This window comes from Maniola jurtina, chromosome 26 (assembly GCF_905333055.1).
Source record: "Maniola jurtina chromosome 26, ilManJurt1.1, whole genome shotgun sequence".
NCBI classification, from domain to species: domain Eukaryota; kingdom Metazoa; phylum Arthropoda; class Insecta; order Lepidoptera; family Nymphalidae; genus Maniola; species Maniola jurtina.
Window position 1 is genome coordinate 6,720,118 of NC_060054.1, and position 25,143 is coordinate 6,745,260.

General features: G+C 38.8%; 4 protein-coding genes across 10 annotated transcripts in view; 2 read left to right on the top strand and 2 right to left on the bottom strand.

The window, feature by feature from the left end:
• Positions 1–25,143, top strand: part of LOC123878323 (zinc finger protein 2 homolog) — a 364,832-nt gene that overhangs the window by 126,595 nt on the left and 213,094 nt on the right. The gene's annotated exons all lie outside the window — the stretch shown is intronic.
• The window catches only part of LOC123878314 (zinc finger protein 436-like), a 382,404-nt gene that overhangs the window by 73,636 nt on the left and 283,625 nt on the right, over positions 1–25,143 (bottom strand). The gene's annotated exons all lie outside the window — the stretch shown is intronic.
• Positions 1,075–6,489, bottom strand: LOC123878397 (histone-lysine N-methyltransferase PRDM9-like). The gene is made up of 8 exons (XM_045925594.1): positions 6,226–6,489; positions 5,461–5,635; positions 4,853–4,945; positions 3,989–4,123; positions 3,551–3,907; positions 3,039–3,133; positions 2,554–2,597; positions 1,075–2,478 (listed from the first exon to the last, which is right to left on the bottom strand). The coding sequence occupies exons 1-8, from the start codon at positions 6,306–6,308 to the stop codon at positions 1,250–1,252; spliced, it is 2,211 nt and encodes a 736-aa protein (XP_045781550.1). The 5' UTR covers positions 6,309–6,489; the 3' UTR covers positions 1,075–1,249.
• LOC123878303 (transcription elongation regulator 1-like) overlaps positions 6,889–25,143 on the top strand; it is a 36,749-nt gene continuing 18,494 nt past the window's right edge. For 3 of the 5 annotated variants that reach the window (XR_006798810.1, XM_045925448.1, XM_045925450.1), the window contains exons 1-15: positions 6,889–7,219; positions 8,313–8,646; positions 9,416–9,569; positions 10,367–10,564; positions 10,732–10,926; positions 11,318–11,590; positions 11,914–12,023; positions 12,265–12,400; positions 12,924–13,019; positions 13,713–13,929; positions 14,736–14,880; positions 16,055–16,172; positions 16,634–16,869; positions 17,284–17,402; positions 18,045–18,195. Coding sequence is in view for 4 of the 5 variants with exons in the window: in XM_045925448.1 (XP_045781404.1) it covers positions 7,029–7,219; positions 8,313–8,646; positions 9,416–9,569; positions 10,367–10,564; positions 10,732–10,926; positions 11,318–11,590; positions 11,914–12,023; positions 12,265–12,400; positions 12,924–13,019; positions 13,713–13,929; positions 14,736–14,880; positions 16,055–16,172; positions 16,634–16,869; positions 17,284–17,402; positions 18,045–18,195 (2,673 nt within the window). In the remaining variant the exon portion in view is untranslated. The remainder of the gene's footprint in view (positions 7,220–8,312; positions 8,647–9,415; positions 9,570–10,366; positions 10,565–10,731; positions 10,927–11,317; positions 11,591–11,913; positions 12,024–12,264; positions 12,401–12,923; positions 13,020–13,712; positions 13,930–14,735; positions 14,881–16,054; positions 16,173–16,633; positions 16,870–17,283; positions 17,403–18,044; positions 18,196–25,143) is intronic. The other 2 variants (XM_045925449.1, XM_045925451.1) reach the window with 1 other exon arrangement.

The following is a 25,143-nucleotide window of genomic DNA, read 5'->3' on the forward strand; positions in this document are numbered from 1 at the left end:
CTTAATAAACGCTGAAATACTAGAGTAAAATTGTTTTTGTGTTGCTTGTTATATTTTAACTAGAAGATGCCCGCGACTTCGTCCGCGTGGATGTAGGTTTTTGAAGATCCCGTGGGAACTGTTTGGTTTTCCGGGATAAAAAGTTGGATAACATGGACGCAAGCTACCTCGGTACCAAATTTCATACAAATCGGTTGAGCGGATGGGTCTTCAGGAATCCCGTGGGAACTTAGGAATATCCTATGTCCGTCCCCAGGATATAAGCTAACTCTGTACCTTTCGTCAGAATCGGTTAAACTGTTGGACCGTGAAAAGGTAGCAGACAGACAGACACACTTTCGCATTTATAATATTAGTACAGTATGGAAGTGTGGATGTTGTATTCATGAGCTCAGAATTTTCTCTTCTTTCATTTGACATCCCACTCGATACAATAGCAAAAAAACTTTAGAGACCTCCACTTTTATTAATGTAAAATTTTTTAGGCCAGTTTTTTTCGTATAAAATATAGCCTATGTCACCCCTTTACAACAAATCAATCGACACCTGATTCATCAAAATCGGCCCAGTAGTTTGGGCACTACGGTGGAATACACAGAATCTGGATACATACTCGTACATACATAGACTGCTAAAATCATAACCCTTCCTTTTGGCTTTGGCGCAGTCGGGTAAAAACCAGTATGCAGAGACAAATTGGTAAGGTAGGTACATTATACTCAATCTAGTGGGTAGGTAAAAAAATGTGCAGCTCAAAGAAGAAACCGGTTGTAGTGATCCATAATTAATTTATTACATACTATACGGTTCATCATCATCATCATCAGCCTGTGGACGTCCACTGTTGGACATAGGCCTTCCCGAAAGAGCGCCACCACACCCGGTCCTCAGCCTTCCTCATCCAGCCACTTCCCGCCAGCCGCTTTATATCGTCGGTCCATCGTGCTGGAGGGCGTCCCACACTACGCTTGCTTGAACGCGGTCTCCAATCAAGGACTTTCCGGCTCCAACGGCCATCGCCTCTACGACAGGCATGGCCTGCCCACTGCCACTTTAGCTTGTTAATAGTTTGGGTTATATCAGTGACCTTGGTTCTCCTGCGGATCTCTTCATTTCAGATACTATACAGGTTGCTCCAAAAAACCATATACGATTAGGAATGTGTTTTTAATGAGTCGAGTCAGAGTGTGGTGTAGTTAGACGCGCGTGTACAGATACTCCGACCACGCGATAGGCGTATATAATGGCTTTAGTGAGTTCTCATGTGCCTCACTAAGTGACTATTTTGCTTACATTTATACTTGCACAACTTGCAAGCATATGGGTTTTCACCAGTGTGAGTTCTCATGTGCCTCACTAAAGCACTATTTGCTGCACATTTATACTTGCACAACTTGCAATAATATGGTTTTTCACCGGTGTGAGTTCTCATGTGCCTCATTAAATTACTATTTCGTGTACATTTATACTTGCACAACTTGCAACAATATGGTTTATCACCAGTGTGAGTTCTCATGTGCCTCACTAAATAACAATTTTGTGTACATTTATAATTGCACAACTTGCAATAATATTGATTTTCACTAGTGTGAGTTCTCATGTGCCTCACTAAATCACTATTTGCTGCACATTTATACTTGCACAACTTGCAACAATATGGTTTATCACCAGTGTGAGTTCTCATGTGCCTCACTAAAGCACTATTTGCTGCACATTTATACTTGCACAATTTGCAACAATATGGTTTTTCACCAGTGTGAGTTCTCATGTGCCTCACTAAATCATTATTTCGTGTAGATTTATGCTTGCACAACTTGCAACAATATGGTTTTTCACCAGTGTGAGTTCTCATGTGCCTCACTAAATCACTATTTGCTGTACATTTATACTTGCACAACTTGCAACAATATGGTTTATCACCAGTGTGAGTTCTCATGTGCCTCACTAAATCACTATTTCTTGTACATTTATACTCGCACAACTTGCAACAATATGGTTTTTCACTAGTGTGAGTTCTCATGTGCCTTACTAAATCTTTTTTATATTTAGATTTGTACTTACATAACTTGCAAAAAAATCTGTTTACTAACATGTGACCACGAATGTGTGTTACTAGGAGTCTTCTTTGTTCAAACGTTTTTTGACAAAAGTCACAAATGTACATAGTTTTTGATACAGAAACCTTTTCTTTGTTGGTGACTGGTTCAAAGTGTTCTGTTGTAAGGACTCCACTCTGACTTGTCGCCTGATAACTGATATCTTTAGAGGCAATGTTCTGACTCACACAAGATCTAACAGCTTTTTGTGTTTTCGTCAGTGATCTGTCTCGTCTTGGGACAACTTTCTTAGAGAAAATATCGTATAGTTTTACAAAACATTCTGTTAGTCTTTTGTGTCGGCAACTATCGTCCATAACGGCTTCTTCAGTTGATGGCTCTTTTATCTCGTTACTCGCAAGACTCGCGGGGAGAGGATCGGCTGAAATGAAACATTAAACTTATTGACTTATAATTCTGTGATAATGTTTGTGTGATACATAACGCAGTATCTTACCTAAGGTCGTCGCGGCGCGTGCGCAAGGGCTGGGGTCTGCCTGCCTGTGAAGTATATCAGAATGTATCTAGAGTGTACGATGGAGTCACTAGCCAGTGTGTAGAGAAGAGGAAAGGGTCTTTAATATTTTGTTAAATTAAAATTGATAATATAAATATTTAATGATGATAATTTAGTTATTTCACTTTTAACATTAATTGTATTTTAAATTTTAATGATCATATTGTACAAGAAATGTATTTGCGATGCTCTGGCACGGCTTCGTGTATATTTAGCTACTATCAATTACTACTAATATACATGAAATTTGTGTTGCCTGGAGGAGATCAGTGATAAGGTCGCCCTTTGTTTGCGAATCTTTCCTGTACTTTACAATGTGTCATAGTTTTTAAGCAATTAAGTATGTAAATAAAAATAAATGAAAGCAAATAAATAAATGAAATGAACTTGAACTAAACATCATTGGTACTGGCGGGTATACTGACTTGTTCTCAGTGATGAGTGAAGAGTGTGAAAAGCTCACAGCTGTATGAGGCCTGCATTCTTGTGACGTGTCACATTCACCATCACCATCACCGTTCTGCCAAATACAAAACAAATTCATAATATTTCCGTCCTTTGAGTGTTTGAGAGCATTTATGATATTATATTATGTTAAAAATATCTGCCATGGCCTAAGCATCCTCAAAAACAGGAAAGAAAAAGAGGTGATCTGATTGAAATTTGCAAAATACTAAACGATCCATACTATAATAATATTATAAATGCCAAAGTGTGTCTGTCTGTCTTATCATTGGATCTGTAATTTGTTGGTTACATGATACTCTTTTGTAAAAAAATCCAGACTATAGAGGGTCTTAGGCAGTACTCTATAATCCGGCAAATTTGATAGTTCGACACTGCAGTGCAAAATGTTAGTCGGATTACCGGGGATCCACTGTATTTAAAAATTATTTAGAAGTTCATAAAAAAGTGCAATAGTGGAAAACTATCTAACCTGGAGATGCATGCTCAAATGTTGCATGTATGCATGTTCATGGACAAATTCCTCCAAACAAAATGTACATTGGAAGAAAGTACCTTCATACTCTAACGTAACCTGAAGAAAATCATGTATATTGCAATCAAATTCATTCTTTACTTCCATGTCTTCATCAATTGACATAGAGTCATCACTATTTTCAGTTTTCACAACAACTCTATAACCAGTTTCCTCTGATTCTGTCTGTTTGTCTCCCGAGGGGTGTTCTTGTATGTGTAAGTCACAGTGGTCAGGTCCTAGGGTTTTCAACACCATATTACTCTTGAGTTGGTGTTTTGTGCGGTTTATCATTTTTATATGCTGTTTTGTTATCTGTTGAGAGACAAATTAAGTATTCAATACATAATGTACAATGATAAAGAAATGATACAAGTTTATGTATAAAGTACTCACTAATTCATGTTTTCCAATTAAATCCATCATCAGTGCACGGGCTCTCAAGCTCTTGTCTCTGAATTTACTAAAGTTTATCAATCTCTGAGCACATTGTATGCAAACTGTTTGATGTAGATTTCCAAGATCATGCAACTGAAACATATTATCAAAGTATTGAAACTATCAGTAAATAATTCTTGTTTGTCCTGTCACACTAATATTATAAAGGCGAAAGTTTGTATGTGTGTGTGTGTGTGTTTGTCACTCCTTCACGCTAAAACTAATAGACGGATTGGGCTGAAATTTAGAATGGAGATAGATTATACTCTGGATTAGCACATAGGCTGCTTTTTATCCCGGAAAATCAAAGAGTTCCCACGGGATTTTTAAAAAACTACACCCACGCGAACGAAGTCGCGGGCATCAGCTAGTTGTTCATACTTATCAAAAGCATTTGATAGTGTACAGGGAGGTAGATTCAACTTAGAGATTTAACTTAGTTTTACATGGCTCCATCATGTATCAGTATCATGATCAACCCATTATCAGCGCACTACTGAGCACAGGTCTCTTCTCAGAGTGAGAAGGGTTTAGGTCATAGTCTGCCACGCTGGCCCAATGCGGATTGGCAGACTTCACACACCTTTGAGAACATGGAGAACTCTCAGGCATGCAGATTTCCTCACTATGTTTTCCTTCACTGCTTAAGCAAATGATATTTAATTGCTTAAAAATGCACATAGCTAAAAAATTAGAGGTTCATGCCCGGGATCGAACCCCCGACTTCCGATTAGGAGTCGGACATTCTAACCACTAGGCTATCAAGGTTTTGTATCAGTATGCACAATATATATTACTATGCTTCATAAAGTAACAACTCACAGGATATCCAGTTAACTTTTCATATGTTTTTTCCAATTTTTGTTTACTCATTAGATACAGCTTGCTGTCAGTGTCTAGGCATATCATGCAAACCTGAAAATATACTACTATTAGTTACTTCTACATTTCTGTTTCCATACAACAGGCATGTGAGAAAAATGGCACATTCAGATCTAATATCATCTGTGAAGTTCTAACAGTGCATGTGTTTTTTTAATGCCATTCAACGAATGATTCCAACCCTTAATTAATTATTATTGTTAAAAATATTTTAGTAAAATATCTTTTATTTTGTCAATAACTTAATTTTAAATCCTTTTTCCAGTATGAAATAGAAAACTTTCCTGGCACTCAAAACCTAGGATAAGATTTAGCCTGTTGTGTGAAATAAATTAGTTTAAAACGTTTTGTATAGCATCATTGAAGGCAACCCGTAACACACATACATTATTTTTATTATTCTCCTGTAGACTTTTTTGACTTACACACTGTTAGAAATTCACTGACGATATAATAATATGTAATAGCTCTTCTACAGTCACACTTTATTTGATCTGATTTAGTTACTTTTCTTTTACTGCTATACAAAACATGATGTTATGAGTTACCTGCACTGTTGAAGGAATAGCACCAGTCCTAATTTGCCTAACACCACTTTCAGTTTCAAAAATATCGTCATTTAGAAAATGCTGTGAGCAGACCACAGCAGAGTCTGGTAGGCGACCACCTTGTTTGCCGAGGGCTCTGAGCCAGGCGGCACGGAGATGCACTTCACTGGGGAAACTGGAAATTATCATTTATGTTATACGTAAGCAAACAAACGTGTGCCAGAGTTATTTGCGTTTTCCACAACAGAACCACCAATCCATACTTCCATACTAAATTTATAAATGCGAAAGTGTGTCTCTCTGTCTGTCTGTCTGCTACCTTTTCACTGCCCAACAGTTTAACCGATTCTGACGAAATTTGATAAAGGGTTAGCGGTTAGCTTATATCCTGGGGACGGACATAGGCTTTTATCCCGGAAAATCAAAGAGTTCCCACGGGATTGCTAAAAATCCATCCTCTTAACCGATTTGTATAAAATTTGGTACTGATGTAGCTTGCTATGTCTGTTATTGACTATGTCAATAACAAGGACTTGTTATTGACATAGTTAGCCAACTTATTATCTCGGAAAATCAAACAGTTCCCACGGGATCTCTAAAAACCTAAATCCACGCGGACGAATTCGCGGGCAGCCTCTAGTGAGATACAAGTATCTACTTAATTCAAGTTTACACACACATTTTATTACAGTAAGTACTTCTCTTCTCGAAAGCTAGTTTGAAAAGTGAGAACTAGACTACGACTACGACTTGCGAATTACTCACCCATGAAAACTAATCGCCTCTCCGTGTGTTGTGGGCACAAAATGGTCTGAAGAATTTTTGCAGAAAGGCACACAACACCGCATTTTCAATACTTCTGCTTCGATTAAGTATAACGAATCTTTTGTGGGCGTGTGAGACTATGGAATTGTATTAGTTTACAATGGTTTACTTATTTGGTTGTGTTCACTATAAAAAGCACGTGTTATTCTTCACTTAATATTTTGACGAATCGAATTTTTAAATTGTCAACAACAGGTCAACAACAATATTTTATGGCGTCTCCAGTGCTACCAATATGAAAAAAAAATTAGTGCGGGACAAAAAAAGATTGAGAATAACCATGTACGTCCATGGAATAACCATAGAGATAGTATATCGTTCATCCAAGAGAATAACCAACTCAGTTAGTACAGTAGCTACGGGTAACTTTAGAAAGGTGTCTTGGTAAGGATATGACAAAGGTATTCCCTCTTTCCACCTATGCTTCCCACAAGCGATTTTAAATTTACCCTTGCATCTCTGTGCCTTGGATTTACCGCTTTCTACATACATCCAACTTCGAATTTCCATGAATTTGTCGCTAATCTTTACCCGTAACCGCTACATCCCGTAACTACTGTTACCGGAAGCGTAGTGATTATATTCTCTTTGACCGGAAAAAAGCTACCGGCAGCCATTTTAAACGTCGCGCAATGTTGTTGATTTCCGCCATTGTAAAATGAGGTGTAGTGTTCGATAAAGAACATTAATCAAGCATGAGGACATAGTTTTTGGTGAATATTATAAGTGTTAAATAATAAAAAATGGAGGACGAATACATGGACGCGCAGGACTCTAGTATGAACGATTCGGCGAATCGCGGTAGTGATGGAAATGATTCTATGAGTGATGCGTCCAAAGATTTCGGTGATCAGTCTGGTTATGATGATAATTATGAGGATGATGATGGTGGAAACGGATTCAGAGGCGGCCGCGGTGGACGCGGGAACTTCAGGTACCCAAATTTCCGTAAATTTCCCTATAAATAACTATATCTGCATCTAAAAAAAATTATATGTACATTTATTACCTATTGGATAAGTTTTGATGGGTTAATTTATTAGCAAATAGCAATTAACCTTCAATTGTTATAAAATAATCACATAATTACCGTGCAACATTGTTCTTTTCATCATGTACACATTTATATTTATTATTTTGCATGTAGAACATCATATTGATTTTTTTACTTATTGGCTGTTTTGATTGTTTGTTAAAGAAATTGCCTTAGAGTCAGGTTAACTTATGAATAATTAACTTGTTATTAGAAGTAAGTTATTAAAGCATTTATAAGTATACTGAAACCTTAATAATTGTAGTGACTTATTTGTTTCTAAGAAATAAAATGTTATTTAAGTCCTTCTTATGTATACTCTAACTTCTCTCCAAGCTCTAGCACTTTGCAGTTAATTCAAGGGCTAGTGTCTGAAAAAGTTTACCAAGTAATAATAAAAATAATTATAAGTGTGTTATGTGCTATAGCATTAATTTGGCACCGAAAACAGGTATTCAGATGCTGTTGCGTTGATATACTTTATGCCAGGAAGTAACAAATGTAACTGTCACCTTTGTGCCGATGTTGAGGACTGGTCAATATCCTTGGGGTACCCCATGCAGAATTCCAAAGTCTGCGGCGATTTCAAGTATTGGTGGCGGTTAGACTGAGATAATGTGCCGAAATTGAGGATTCGCACTGCTCCATATTATGTGTGATACATATTAGGTTTTTTGTACGTGTTGCAGAAAGGTGTCTGACTACTAACTGACTTTGCTTTGAATATAATGTGCTGAGTGCACATTCAGAAATTATGACATATATAATTCGTAAAAGTAGAATTTGGAAAATCAGCAATTTAAATTATTTGTGCTTGCACTTTTAGGAAGCAGAAAGATAAATCTATGGAACAGATGTTGATATTATAAGTGCATTTTTATACATGGTAAAACATTGTTAATTGAATGTATAAAAATGGCCAAATCCATCCAGTAGTTATTGCACGAAAGAGTAACATACAAACTTTCGCCCTTATTATATTATTTATCTGTAGCAGAGGACGCGGGCGGGGACCCCCACCCGGTTGGATGAATGGACCACCTCCTATGCGTTTCCGAGGCCGAGGCTACGGCCCGGGAGGCCCACCGATGCGAGGCCGAGGTTTCTACCGCGGACGCGGCGGCCCGCGCTTCGGGCCCAACAACGGCCCCAGCTTTGACAACAACTGGGGTCCAATGGGACCCCCACCACCGGGAATGATGGGTGGACCGCCGCCGTTTGGCCCGCCACCCGGCATGATGCCACCAGGCGGGCCAATGGGACCTCCGCCTAATATGATGGGACAGCCACCTCCATTTGGACCACCAGGCATGCCTCCACCGAATATGGTGAGTTTCATCATCACTTCATCCTCAAATGATAGGTGTCCAGTGTCCACCGATGGACATAGTTCTTTTGTAGGGATTTCCACACTCCACAATCTTGTGCTGCTGCCATCTGGCATCCCTGATTTGTTTGATGTTGTATGTCCATTTAATAATAAATAGGCTTTATTGTTTTCTTATTACTAGTTACAAAAACGTGTTATATATTATATCTATAAAATAAAAACTAACAATTAACAATAGGCCGCAAACTCAGCAGCATTGGGCATGCAGCATGGCCAACCATTGATAGCAATTCTTAGTGCTGGTTTTCAGTTTGCTCCAACAAATATTGGTTAGTAAAATAAAAACGCACCGCGCCGCTGCGTTCCCTGCTTATTTTTTTTTATTCACTATAGGCAAATGCTTGACCACAATCACACCTGATGGAAAGTGATGATGTGGCCTAAGATGGGACGCGTTTACCTAGAAGGTGCCTATTCACTCTTGTTTTAAAGATATCCAGATTGATCAATATTAAATAAATACAGTACAACTCAAAAGCAAGAATATAAAAAGCAGTACAGTTATAAAAAAAGAAAAAGTGCACACACAGGAAACAAACAAAAAAATAAATACAAAAACAAAATGTCCCTTCCCTAACAAACAACTTGTAACAATTTAGTTGGAGGTTCTGGCACCTTGGGCTCCCCTCAACTCATCATTCATCATTATTCTCAAACTCTTTGGCCTACTACTGAGTACGGGCTTTTCATGAGATTTGTCCCAACAGCCAGCGCCAGAAGTGTGGGTGGAGACCAAGTCAGACGAGGGCAAATCCTACTACTACCACTCCAGGACCCGGGAGACGACGTGGACCAGGCCTCAGGAGAGCCCCACCTGCAAGATCATCACGCAGTCCGAGATGGAGAGCATGGCTGCTGCAGGTAAGTGTCTGATCTTTCTTTTTAGGGTTCCGTACCTCAAAAGGAAAAACTGAACCCTTAAAGATCATTTTGTTGTCTGTCTGTCCATCTATCTGTCTAGCTATCTTGTCAGTCAAGAAAACATATAGGGTACTTCCCGTTGACCTAAAATCATCAAATTTGGCAGATAGATAGGTCTTATAGGACAAGTAAAGGAAAAAATCCGAAAACTGAATTTGTGGTTACTATACAAAAAAAAATTATAATGTGTTCATGAACAAATAATAATAATTAGTATTTTCAATTTTCAAAGTAAGAGAACTATACCAAATGGGGTATCATATGAAAGGGCCTTACTTAGGGTTTTTTATATTCTGGAAAATCAAAGAGTTCCCATTGGTTTTTAAAAACCTAAATACAGGCAGGCATAGTTGCGGGCATCATGTAGTATAAAATATAAAAAACTGGCCAAAATGTCTATTTAATTATGTTTTTACAAGATATATTTTGGAGAGTGTGCTAAAGAACTATTCTAGGTCTGCATCCATACATAGTTGAAATCTCACGTTTGCTCACGTCATTTGCTTCCTCGTTTCTGATACGCGCTGCTAGAAAATGGAATGTCCTTCTGGCTTCCGTTTTTCCCGCTAGCTATAATATTGGTACCTTCAAAAGAATAGTGAATAGGCACCTTCTGGGCAGGCGCGCTCCACCTTAGGCTGCATCACCTCCTCCTTGGTGTGATTGCAGTCAAGCGCAAGCCCATTTAGTTATTAAAAAATAAAAATAAAAAATGTTGCCTATGAACTTTTCCCCAGGGCAAATGCCCCCTGGCATGGGAGGCGGTCAGTCCATGCCCATGAACGGGCCGATGGGCGGTCCGCCCATGGGAGGCCCGCCGATGGGCATGATGCCCAACGGCATGATGGGCATGATGCCCCCGGGCGTGGGCCCACAAGGCCCGGCGCCGGGCTCGGTGCCGCCGTTCATGACGCAGCCACCTCCCTGGGTTAAAGGTAAGTTTCACATTAAACTTAATTAAAATTTCACACAATTACCTAGTGTGGGTACCATCGGACAGAGAAAAATTGCATAAGTTGTATTTGGTTTGTTTGGTAAACATTTTTTCATTTTTTGAAATTTTTTTTGAACTCTGGTTACAGTTGCTATTATATTTTTCCAGAACAAATGCAGCAATCAAAGATGCTAGACAAGCAAGACAGTCCTCAGGATGATGACTCGCCACCTGGAGTGCCATCCCCTACCTCACAGCCATCTTCCCAGGCCTCCACACAGTCGTTTGTGCAGTCCATGTCACAGCCTAACATGCAAGCGCTGACTCAGGGGATGCAGCCTCCCTCTATGACACAACCACCAGGTAATGATGACCACTCACCACCCAGAGTGTTGTCCCCCACCTCGTGGCCATTGTCCCGGGCCTGCATGCAACCACCAGATATAAACAATAATAAAGTTAAACAGCACTAAGACCCGACTACCCGCGAACTGCCGATAGATAGAGATAAATATTGTAAAATTGATTTTGTGTTGCTCAGTGTATTTTAACATTTTATAAACTTAGAAGTTTTTCCTCTTTCATTTGATATTCAACTCGATACAATAACTGAAGAATGAGCAATAATATTGCTCACTCTCCAGTTTCTTGCTCAGTTGGAAAGGCAATCAAAATGTGGTAGATACATTTGACGATTACAACTACTTGTAATGATTAATTTGGAAGAAAAAGAAATCTATTGTTTTTTTTTCAGTATCAATGTCTGGACCTGGACCAGGAGGACTCAATGGTCCGCCCGGTATGGGAGGACCCATGGGAGGCCCTGTACCCGGTCTCGGCGGCCCCGGGCCTGATCTTGGAGGCCCTCGCCCCGGCATGGGAGCCCCAGGTCTCGGTCTCGGGCCCCCTGGCATGGGAGGCCCGGGTATGGGGATGGGGAACCCGGGCGCTGGTCCCGGAGGTGGTGGCGCGTGGGGTCAATGGGGCTGGGCTCCACCGGGCTTGGCAGCCGCTGTGCCTGATGCAGGTTGGTATAGATAGATTATATTGGTGATAGTGGGCAGGGCACATAGTTCGAAAAACAGGTCCGTTGGGGTCCCAAGATGCTGGAATGGTGACCTCGTACTGGCAAGCAGTGTTGGAAGACAAGACCTTAGTAGGAGCGTCCACTGTCCGTCCATCTATCTGTCAGCAGGCTGTATCTCGTGAACTGTAATCAGTAGATAGTTGAAGTTTTCGCTATAACAAGTAAATAATAAAAATTTCCATGAAAAAAAAAAATATAAGTGTTCTTTACCCCTTCAGCAAGTCCGATTTGCACTTGACCGGTTTTTTTAAATTATTGTTTAGGCGCGGCCAACCAGATGCCGCCGCCGCAGCTTGGCGCGCCGCGCGCCGCCAGCGAAGCGCCCGCCGCCGACCAGCCCACCGCCCCACAGCAGTCCAAGAAAGAGGAAACTGTGAGTTGCACACCCATCTACAATCATCATCATCGCAATTCACAACCCAAATAAATATCCTGCCGCAAGTTATTATCTTTAAACTGACTGTTAAAAATATTATAAAAATAATATTTAGGATAACTTTTTGTGCTAAAATAGTTTAAGAACTTTGATCAAACAAATGATTTAAGCTTGTTAAAAAACTCGCTCCGTAGTCCCTTCATTCAGCTCCTCTACATATAGTATTTTTTATCAACAGATAATACCGCCGGAGCTGTCCGCCAAAGCAGCGGAGTGGACGACGCACCGAGCGCCGGATGGTCGGCCGTACTACTACCACGCGGCGAGCAGGCAGAGCGTGTGGGAGAAACCGACGCCTCTCAAGGAGCTGGAAGGTAAATATCTATCATAGCAGGTGTGTCGGCTTGTCCACTTGTCGCTAGATGGCGCTGCTAGAGTTCTATCACGCTAGAAAGGTTTTTTAAATAATTTACTGACTAGCGCTTGGCTGCTGCAATCAGACCTGCTAGCAAGTGATGATGCAGCCTGATATGGAACGCGCTTGCCTAGAAGTTAGCCTATTTACTCTTGACTTGAAGGTACCCATATTAAAAGTGGAAGGGAAAACTAATGTCGGAAGGGCGTTCCATATCCTAGCAATTTGGATTAGAAACGAGGCAAATCGCTTCGTATGTGTCCAAGGAATTTCAACAATTGATAGATAATTCTGCCCTACTACTACTACGCGGTCGGCAGACGGAGCGTGTGGGAGAGTCCGGTGCCTCTCAAGGAGCTGGAAGGTAAATATCTATCATAGCAGACCTGCCGACTTGTTGTAAATAGCTATAGGAGGGGAAAAAATGAATTTTATCAATTTCCAGTAATGGGACTGTGGATAGACCAAATAAATGAGTATAGAATACATTGTTTCAGACCTGCAGGCCAAGATCGCGGCCGAGAAGGGCGAGGCCGTTAAGAAGGACAAAATGGATATTGACGATAGCAAAATTGAAGGTAAAACCACACATTGCCACTGATTCTGATCATAACTAAATTTTAGAGTGTTTGCATCCCCTTCCTACAAATCCATACTAATATTATAAATGCGAAAGTGTGTTTGTATATCTGTCTGCTAGCTTTTTACAGCCCAACAGTTTAACCGATTTTGGCGAAAGATACAGTTAGCTTACATCCCGGAAATTGACATAGGCAACTTTTTATCCCGGAAAATCAGTTTGGATTTGGTTTTTTTTAAATCTCTTGGGAACTCAACGGGATTTTAAAAAAGACAACCCACTCGACGTACGTTTCGCCCCGACACCGGAGCATCCTCAAGAGATGTAGACCTTATAATTATTTGCAATCAGGCATTGTAAGGTCTACATCTCCTGAGGATGCTCCAGTGTCGGGGCGAAATGTGCAAAGAGTGGTTTGTCTGGCTTAGCGGATTCCAGCAAATTAAGCTTTTGGTTCCTTCCATCCATCCATCAATCAGTCTGTATGCGTCCACTGCTGGACATAGGCCTTTCCAAGAGCGCACCACCAAACACGGTACTCCGCCTTCCTCATCCACCCGCTCCCCGCCACCTTCAGGTCATCGCTCCAGCGGGCAGGAGGTCGTCCCGTAGTGCGCTTACCCGTACGCGTTTGGTTCCTTGTTGAAACTAAGTAGTTGATTTGATTTTTACCCTTGGCTTGTTCTTCCAGTGATAGACGTAGAGGCGCACGCGGAAGCGGCGGCGGCGGCGGAGGCGGAGCGAGAGCGGGAGCGGGAGCGGCTCGAGCGCGAGCAGGCGGAGCGCGAGCGGCTGGAGAAGGAGAAGGCGGAGAAGGAGAAAGCGGAGAAAGAGAAGGCTGAGAAGGAGAAGGCCAAGACGGACAAGAGCAGACCTGTGTCCAGCACACCTATATCTGGGACCCCTTGGTGAGTTTTGTCATTTTGAGCTTCCGTAGATACCTCAAAAGGAGAACCGGAACCCTTACCTTCTATACAACAAATTCAAATTCAAATTCAATGATTTATTTAATAAAATGTAGGTACAATATGTTGAAATAATGTCTGATGAGCCTTTTACATTTTACCACTATAACTGGTGTTTGAATATTACCTTAAATTAAATTAAATTAAATATAAATAAAAGTCAAGACTAAAATATTAAGTAAAGAAAGACATACATAGACTTTACACAAGCAAAGTATAAAATAATAGTTAAATAAAGATCAAAAATGTCAACATTATAAAAACCATATAAAAACAACATTGTTGACAGACAACAATATTGTATAGAAACAGGCGTTATTTTAGAAAGAATGTAGAATTAAAGAAAAAACGGTTAGTTTTGAAAGCTGTGCCACACATTACCAGTTAAACCTACGGGTTGGGTTATCCTGGCGCCTCCAATACTGAGCATTAAAGTCAAAAGACCTCAAGCAGAAGTCCATTTTGCGGAAGTCCATGATATACAAGGAACCAAAAGCATAATTTGCTATAATCCGGTAACCAGATAAATCTGCATGTTTAGTAGTGGGAGGGCAGGCGGTGCATATCGCATGCTGAATGTTGCACCACACTAATTTGCCTGCCGCTAAACCAGGCAAATCCTTTTGGTTCCTTGTAAACAGACAACAAAGCGATCCTATAAGGGTTCCGTTTTTCCTTTTGAGGTACAAAACCCTAATAAATGATTTGACTCTGACTTTGACTTTGACTTGAACGGCGTTGTTCTCCAGGTGCGTGGTGTGGACGGGCGATGGACGAGTGTTCTTCTACAACCCGACGGCGCGGCTGTCGGTGTGGGAGCGGCCCACGCAGCTGGCTGGCCGCGCGGATGTGGACCAGGCAGTATCCCAACCGCCTCATAGCAAGGACGCCACGGTAAGCTTCTATAGAGAGAGAGAGCCAGGCAAAAACAATGTGAAGTTTGGATCATCATGGCTTTGGGAAATAACATGTAAAAAAGGTTTTTTTTTTTATTCACTATAGGCAAGCGCTTGACCACAATCACACCTGATGGAAAGTGATGATGTGGTCTAAGTGGGGCGCGATTACCTAGAAGGTGCCTATTCACTCTTGTTTTAAAGATACCCGGATTGTAATTGGTAGGAAACACAGATCGCGGGAGAGTATTCTTCAGAGGTGTAAAATTTCTTATGTCAAAGTATAAAGTGTAAATACTATAATCATTATAAATGCGAAAATGTATCTGTCTGTCTGCTAGCTGTTCACAGCCCAACAGTTTAACCGATTTTGATGGGTACAGAGTTAGCTTATATCCCGAGGACGGACATCAATTACTTGTTATCCAGGAAAATCAAAGAGTTCCCACGGGATCCTTAGGCCCATCTCTTTAACAGATTATGAAATTTGCACAGAGGTAGCTTGTGTTCCGAAAAATGAGATTTTTATCCCGGGTAATTAAAGAGTTACCACTAGATTAAAAAAAAAAAACTATGTGGACGAAGCCGCGGGCATCATCTAGTTTTTTTATTCTCTTTGGAATAGTATTAGAAATCACGTCATGCATTGCCAGACACAGTTGTGGCAAAGGCAAGCCCCCTGCCAGACACCCTTAAAGTTTAACACCCATAATCACAAACGTTACTATGAGGTCTCATAGTGCGCTTGAACGCACAGTGTAGGTTCCACCAATCAGATGACTGTATCACGTCAATTTACAATGACCTGATTGGTGGAACCTACACTAAGCGTTCGAGCGCACTGTGAGACCTCATAGTAATGATTGTGAATACAGTCATTTAAGTCAAACGAAGGTCTGGCCCTCCCGGGTTCTTCGTCCATTAGTACACCAGACCAAATCGCTACCCCTATTATAAACTCAATATAGACTCCATATAAACTCAAGAGAGTTTCAGGATGTCAAGTGGAAACAATATGTAAAACGATACTTTGGTTTAAATAAATAAATAAAATAAATAAAAATGCTAAAGTGTGTTTGTTGGTTTGTTCTTCAATCACGCTGCAACGGAGCAACGGATTTTGTGGGATTGCTTGTCCAGCTGTGGGATAGTAATACGGCGTCTGTCCGCAGCGCAAGGAGCCGGCAGCGACGCCGGCGAAGAGCGCCAACGGGGAGCTGAAGCGGAACGCGAACTCCGACTCGTCTGACTCCGAGCCCGAGCCCGCCAAGAAGCCCAAGCCGGAGGAGCGTAAGTAGCTTGGTTTCATTTTTACCCGACTGCGGCAAAGCCAAAAGGAAGCGTTATGATTTTAGCAGTCTATGTATGTAAGTATGTGTTTTTATCCAAATTGTGTGTGTTCCACCATAGTGCCTAAACTATTGGGCCGATTTTGATGAATGAGGTGTCAACCGGGTGACATAGGCTATATTTATAACCCCCAACCCAAAAAGAGAGGTGTTATAAGTTTGACGTGTGTATCTGGATATCTGTCTGTGGCATCGTAGCTCCTAAACTAATGAACCGATTTTAATTTAGTTTTTTTGCTTGAAAGTTGGCTTGATCGAGAGTGTTCTTAGCTATAATTCAAGAAAATCGGTTCAGCCGTTTGAAAGTTATCAGCTCTTTTCTAGTTACTGCATGTAACCTTCACTTGTCTTGGTATTATAAATTTTTTAATTTTTTAGATTAATTTATTTGTATTGATGCAGCCGTGACGCGCAAAAAGGCCGCGCAGGCGATCGACATCGGCAAAGAGGCGGCCATGGAGGCGGAGTCGCGCGCCGCACGCGAGCGCGCTGTCGTGCCGTTCGAGCAGCGCGTCAAGTCCTTCCTCGAGATGCTGCACGAGTCCGACGTCAGCGCCTTCTCGCCCTGGGAGAAGGAGCTGCACAAGATCGTCTTCGATAGCCGCTACCTGCTGCTAGATTCCAAAGAGCGCAAGCAGGTGTGTATCCTGCGACTCAAGAGTGAATCTCCATCTTAGGCTGCATCATCACTTGCCAGCAGGTCTGATCGCAGCCAAGCGCTAGTCTATAAACTAATACGACAAAGTAGGCTTATGGCATTCTATTAGCGCCAATGGCAGTATCATCTCCACAGGTTTATATAAAAAAAATTACTTAAAAGTGTCCAGTTTAAGAAATTAGTCAGAGTATCGACTAATTTGTGAGTAACTGTGAAAAACCAAATCAAATTTGAATTTGGCGGGCAGACCCGTGTCATCGTGCACCTTGGGTGCTCACATCAAAAACAAAAATCTGTCAAAATTTCAAGTTTCTAGATCTATGCTTAATACTGGACCAACGATGTGTTGACGATGGTGATGTGAATAGAATGTTAACGAGGTATATCCTGGCAGGTGTTCGACAAGTATGTCCGCGAGCGCGCCGAGGAGGAGAGGAAAGAGAAGAAGAACAGAATCCAGCTGAAGAAGCAGGCGTTCAGAACTCTCATGGAGGAGGCTAAACTGCATTCCAAGTAAGATGCTATTTTTTAATTTATTTTTAGGGTTCCGTAACTCAAAAGGAAAGAAGGGACCCTTAAAGGATCACTTCGTTGTCTGTCTGTCTGTCTCATGTACTTCTTAAAGTTAACTGTGTTTAGAATATTGTACCAGAAGAGTGCAAATGGGACCCTATTATTAAGCCTCCACTGTCTAACCGTCCATCTGTCCGTTTGTCTATCAGCGGGCTGTATCTCTTGAACTGTAATAGGTAGAGAGTTGAAATTTTTACAAAATATGTATTTCTATTGCGGCTATAACAACGAATGGTAAAATTTTCAAAATGGCTGCCATGTAAATTAAAAAGGACATAATGTTGTACGAAACCCTTTGTGGGCGAGTCTTCTCAGTAAAATCAAAGAATTTCCACGGGTCTTAAAAATTTGTCATTCGCATTTTCAGTAAGTACTCAACTAAAGTTGAAATCTATAGGATTTTATATAAGGTTGAGATCATTGACTTTCTTTAGACTTAAGTTACAGTTAAAATAAAATTTATGCCAGTGATATAGCACTCTCGTTTTAACAGTGTCTTAAGTCTAATCTAAGTCAAAGTGTGCTCTATAAATCTCAGCCTAAGACTTGTAAATTAAAGAATTATGTGATACTCTTCATCAGATCATCATTTACGGACTTCTCGAGCAAGTTCGGTCGAGACGAGCGCTTCAAGAACATCGAGAAGATGCGCGACAGAGAAACATACTTCAACGAGTACATCGTGGAAGTGAGGAAGAAGGAGAAGGAAGAGAAGGACAAGAAGAGGGAACAGGTGAGTGCGACGGTGATGCTTCGTTCGCGTGTACAATCCGTTAAATTAAAATTTAGTTTCAGTGTACCTTGAGATGAACTGTACCTTACGTGGAATTCATCTATTACGCAGCGTTTACCTTTGTTTGAATGGGTGTCAGTTACTTTGTAACTTGAGATAACTTGTACCTTTAGTTAAAATCTGAGACAGCAATTTGCCTTAAACTTGATTAATGTACTTTAGAGTACCATGAGAGAAGTTTGTGTATGAGACAACGATAAAGTTTAATTTGGATGAATGAGATTTTTGCACTTTCAGTTCACTTTTCAGATTTTATTTGTACCATGAGTGATAGACAATGAGTTTACCTTTGGATTAATTTATAGGTATAACATACCTTAGAGGGTTACCTTATACTTTTGACAGCATTTATTTTTATCTGTAGATGACTGAAATAAGATACAGTGAACGTTAAAGATGACATGTACCTTTAGTGTAAATGTCTATGTCACATGACATATTTTAGGAGTGTGTTTTAGTTACGATGTACCTTGAACATGTCAGCTAGTAACATTTCTAAATGAAATCGTGCCTAAAAGTTATGGTTATTGGTATGACGACGTTAGTGATGATGGTGAAGTACATAAAAATAATCTAGTCAGTTTATTTTGGGCAAGCATAGTCTCTGAAATAGCGTGTACCCTTCAATTTAATTGAGTTCCTCTAGTCACATTGTCTATGACATGTCATGCTGTACCTTAAGTGTAATTTATCATTGATAAAATACAATGTGTACCTTTGAGATGAACTGCACCTGTAGTTAATTAATTTTAAATGCTTATGATTTTCTAGGAATATTGTCAGGTGCAGAATATTAACATTAATTAAATGTTGAAATTTAATTATTGTTGGATAGAATATGCCTTTGGAATTTAAATTAATTCATTAGTCCAGACTCGAGATGTAACTCTTAAACTACTGAACAGATTATATTGGAATATTTTCGTAAATTAACTTGTTTAGACATAAAAAAATGATGCAAGCGAATTATTTCAACAGACGCAGTAAGAAAAGATAAATAAATATTAACTAACGCTTGCTTATTATTCTCAAAAATATTTTTTCTCGAAATTCTCAAAAATAAAATGGGTTATAAAAAAATTGATACATTTTTCGTGCTGTCCTTTTTAAATATTATTGTTATTTCCTTCTTACAGTTACCATTTTGACTATCAGGTTCGACTCCTGGATGTAATGATTTTATTTAAATAAAATTTAAAAAAAATCTTAAAATACAGCGGGTTCGATTCCCGAAGCTGGCGATTTAAAAGCAGTGCGAATTCAGATATATTTTTTTGATAACTTTTTGAAGTGATATAATTAATTCTTTAAATCTGAACATTTTTCGCATTATATTTTTGGTATAATCTTCCTTATGGATCGATAATCGTGATAATTGATATTTTTTAAGCTGTTTTGTCCTTTGAAATGAAGAAATATTATACCAATAATATAATACTTTTTTATAGTACTATGCGTTGTGAAAAAACAAAATCTAAGTTCTTCATACAATAAAATAGTTTTTCGTAAAAAATACATTTTTTTAGCCCTTTTTTTTTCAAAACGCAAAGTTCTATTGTCCAGAACTGTCATTAGCTGATTTTTACCCCCTTTCTATCAAGCGACAGTGTTTATTGATTATGCCGTTTGAGAAATATCACCTATTTGAGTAATTTTTTTAAAGTTTAAAAATTGATTTTTTTCCAAACTTATGGTTAGGCAAAAAAGAAGTGTTTATAGTTAATAGGATATCTGTTTGATAATATATTTGTCAACCGATTTAGCCGATGATGATGATGTTTTGGCATAAACGGCAAAGTCACGTAAACGCATGACGTCACGACAGAACGCCGCGTCAGGCGCCGGGAGCTGCGGACGGATCGGACGACTTCGGCGGATCGGGGTGCTCACTTGACGATTCGTTTGTACGATCACACTCTCTTACGCGAAACCTCAAACGCGGGAGGTCCCGGGTTCGATTCCCGACAGGAGCAATTTTGGAATTTATAATTTCTAAATTGTCTCTGGTCTAGTCTGCTGGGAGGCTACGGCCGCGGATAGTAACCACCCTATTGGCAAAGCCGTGGTGTAAGGGGCAAGAGTGTAATAAAAACTGTCCCCCTCTTTGCCCGCTACCTGATCACTTCCCATCAGGTGAGATCGTAGTCAAGGGCTAACTTGTAATGGGATTTGAAAAAAATGGCGGTAGTACTTTTCAATCTATTTTAGTTTCTCTAGTCATAATATTGTCTGTGAAATGACATGCTGTACCTTAATCTAATTAGTGATAAAATACAGTTTGTACCTTTGAGATTAACTGTACCTTTAGTGAGTTTTTAAATGCTCTTGTGCAGAGAAATTGTTGGGTGCAGAAACATTTATTCAATGTTAAAAATTTATTAAATCTTGAAAAAACAGATAGCAGACAGACAATTTCTGTCTCTTTTTGTCTCAATATATTATTTTTCTTTTAAAAAAACGTACCACTTTTTTTAGCCTCTGTTTTTTTCTTTTAGCAATCAGTTATACATTCACCATGAGATGTATAATTAGTTTATTACTGAAAAATGGTATAATTATACAAAAAAAGTGACTGGTACACAAATCGTCAAGTGAACGCCCCGGCGGACGAGAAAGCCATAAGGTTAGAATTAGTTTTAAGCAAATCCAAGTTAAAGTATACAATATATACAGGAGGTTATTTTTAACTGAGACATTAACCGAAAGAGATACAAGAAAACTGTCTTTTTTACCCGACTATGGGAAAGCCAAAAGGTAGGGTTGTGATTTTAACAATCTATGTATGTATATTATGTATGTTCCACCGAAGCGCCTAAGGTGTCAATCGATTCGTAATTGTAGTCCAGGTGACATAGACTACATTTTATATGAACGAAATCAACATCAAAAACACTAAACAATTGCTGTGCCCCAATGGGTTCCAATATTGTTTTAATGTAATCTGTGATTTACTGACTGACTGACTGACTGACCGACTGACTGACTGACTGAATGACTGACTGACTGACTGACTCACTGACTGACTGATCTATCAACACACAGCTCAAACTACTGGATAAATCAGGCCCAAATTTAGCATTTACATTGTACATAGCTATTATTTAGAAGACATCGGATAGGAAAGGATTTTTGAAAATTCTAAACCTGAGGGGGTGGACGGAGTCGCGGGCATACGATGGTTCTATTAATATGAGACACTTAAGTAAAATAGGACACCAATCTCACGGCCATAGATTCACAAAAACTATGTCAGAAAAAGGAAAAAAGACCACCAAAGAGGAATAGAAATGGCAAACAAGACAGTTTTCAGTATCTTCTTCAGTATAAGTATTCACCTATTTAATATTATTTTCTCAGTTTGAACATCCTGTATATAAAAATAATAATTCGTACAGAGAATAATAAAATTAAAGTCAATGAATTAATCATTATTTAAAAACCCGACTACGACAAGGCACATGATTAAATTAACTAAAATTATTGCTATATTTTTGGTATTAATCTACTCTTTAAAAATATTCGTAATAGGGATAAACGCTATGGGCATTACTTAATTAACAAATTTAAACATGCTATTTTACTTAATTATATGTATACATACCAAAATCCAAATTAGTAAAAATAGAAACCTTAAGATGCCTGTCCATTGAAACGGAGTGGAGAGGAAATGTATTCAACAGACCAACCATATTAATGAAAGCAGACGTGATTGAATCATCCACCATATAGACGCCATCTATCATATAGACGCGATCTATCGATTGTCTGATTGGTCCACTGAACATGCCTCCGCTTCGCTCCGCTCCAGTTAACAGGGCACCCTTATGTTACTACTTTGTCTGTTTGTCAAAGCTTCTTTAAAAATTAGATAGACACACGCGAAAAATTGTTCATAAAACACAGTTTCTTAATTGTACTGTTTATTGAAAGAAATCTTCATCAAATAATTTAAAATGCCCAAAATTTTACAAACGGTTTTCTTAAAGCGTAGATTAATACTAATAGAAACTTGTTTCTTTCAAATATTCTTGAAGAAGTCAATTTGAATCTGCTATATTAATTTTCAGGCGATATATTATCACATAATAAATGAGAATTTATAATAATATTAAAATACTCAGTTATACAACAATCATATAAAATTGAGTTTTGCAGTATATTTGGACAGGTTTTGATACAGTCGATAAACAGTAGGAAAAATTTATTTTCTAAATTGGTTCACGTCTAGCTTTGTAAAGGGACGTTTGGAATAGAAACCTAGCTCCCAGTGTGAAACGAGCGAAGCTTGGCTGGGCAGTCTGCTTTATTTCCATATAAGTAATGGAGAGACAGAGAAAATGCATATGGCAGCTGCATTGCATTCTCTCCTCACATTTGCCCATATGAGTGAGCGAGAGAGTAAACAATTTTTAGCTTAAGGGTGCATTTTGACTAAAGCGAAGGAGAGCGGAGTAGTGTGTTTTCGACCAATCAGATTAATGAGAGAGGACCTGACAAGATTATATCTAAAGGAACCTGATTGATGCATCTCCGCTCCACCCCGCTTCAGTGGAAACGCACCCTACGAATTTTCGCTTCTGTAGGATATCCTACAACATCTTACGGGTTTTTTTAGTATCTAATTCGCCGTGTCGTGGTCGGATTCAAAGTAATATTGCCGTAATAACTTACCATTCGTAAGTAAAAATAATAATTTTATATAAAAAAAATCCCCCAGAAAGCTTTACAGTATAAAGTTCACAAGTTGCATGCCCAAAGCAAAATGTTGCCAGTTTAAAGTCAAATATGGTGAAGGGTTTGCCAGGTGGAAAAATTTCATCACGAAAGTAAATCTATTAATGTTTGGAATTGAAAATCTTATTGTAAATAGTAAAGTTTAAAAGTAAAAGGACTTAAATGTCATAAATATAATAGAACTCACTAATTATTTCTTTTTCAGGTTTTTTATTTGTTTCGAGATGGTTTACAAAGAAGTTTTCCTGTTTCATATATTTCTACTAAAAATGGCTTGGTTCTTAAAAAGCTACTCAAAAACTACTGAACCGAAAATCAAGAATCTAACACTTAAAATCAAATTATAAAATAATATTTTTGGAGAATATGATCACCAAAATAATTTAATTGACCACTAAAACTTCTTTGTGGACCACCAATTATTATAATAAATACAAAAAGCACAAGCAGAAAGTAGAAAGAAAGTTAAACCAGAATGATTTAATTGATAAAATTATATAAATTCAAGTTGATAATCATAAAGATTTCCGATTTTGTGCTTTGTAAAGTTTGTTAAGGAGAATTAAATTAAAATTTTGGAGAACAAAAGACAGAATGTAAACTCAATTCGTAGCTTTGTCAGTCTTACGGGTGCATAAATATTGAGTATTCTATTGATAGTCACAATAGATTAAGGGTTCCTTTCCACTGAAGCGGAGTGATGTGGCGATCTGTTCAGCAGACTAATCAGATATTATTGATATTACCTATACGAGATAACGTGATAATATCTTAATATTATCACGTTATCTACCATATAATAATAGTTGTTCTGACTGACTGATCTATCAACGCACAGCCTAAACCACTGAGGTTAGAAAGTGTAAATGACAGAAGTTCCTTATGCACTTATTACTAGTAAGAAAGGATTTTTGGAAAATTTATTCCTAAAGAGGTGTATGGAAGTCTGTAATTAATCAAGTTTTAACCATGAAAATTGGTTTGGGTTTTTGGCTAAAAATAAAGGACGGTTTCAGGATTTTTGAAATTCCACCCCCTTAACCTTTGATTTTCAAAAATTCCACTCGACCGAAGATGAGGCGATTTAGCTAGTCTTTCAGATCTGATTTGGAAATAAAATTAAATTGTTTATTTGTCTCTATTCAGTTTTACGAATTGACCTTATATCTATAAACGAAGATGAATGATTGGTATGTAGAATATATTACCGCTCCGCCCCGCTTTAGTTGACAGCCATCTTTAAATTAAGAAAACGGCCTGAGTGGAGGTCACAACATCGAATTTCACCTTTGCATTATAATGTGGCTCTTATGTGGTTTCATATAGGTGTATGAATTCCGAATGGCAATATTTAGTATTGACTACTCATTTTAATAATTCACAAGACAAATCTTAAAATAAATAACAAACAAGTGTAAATTAGAAACTTATAACACCCCCGACAAGTGAAGGTTACAGTAACTAGAAAAGAGCTGATAACTTTCAAACGGCTGAACCGATTTTTTTGGATTATAGCTAAGAACACTCTCGATCAAGCCACCTTTCAAACAGAAAAAAACTAAATTAAAATCGGTTCATTAGTTTAGGAGCTACGATGCCACAGACAGATACACACGTCAATCTTATAACACCCCACTTTTTGGGTCGGGGGTTAAAAAGAAGAATTTGTACTATTACAATGATAAAATATGTATAAAAAAAAATTGCATATGCTACAGTACGTGTATCTTAAAACTAGTAAGTAGGAAACTTGCACATTTGTAGAGCACTATTTCTTTTACTCTCGCGCGTTTTTATCTTCCGTCTTACTCATCACTGAGCTCGAATTATATTCTATTGATTTTTTGATTTGATTGTTATTGTGATGTCAAAAGTCTGTGGTATAATGGGTCATTTACCATTAATTAACAATCCTTTGAGTCTCGCTTGGAATATTCGTTGTCATTATTAAATATTGCTAGGGGTTCATACAGCATGGATTTTATGTTTAGAAGTTTAGTAAAGGGGGACACCCGTAAGGCTGATGTTTGCTTTCACCAATAAATTAGGTAGACATAAGATATAGACGAAACTGGAGGTGTTCAAACTTTTATACTACAATGACTTCTATACTAGTATTCTAATTCCGAAGGTGTGTCTGTCTGCCTGTAAAAT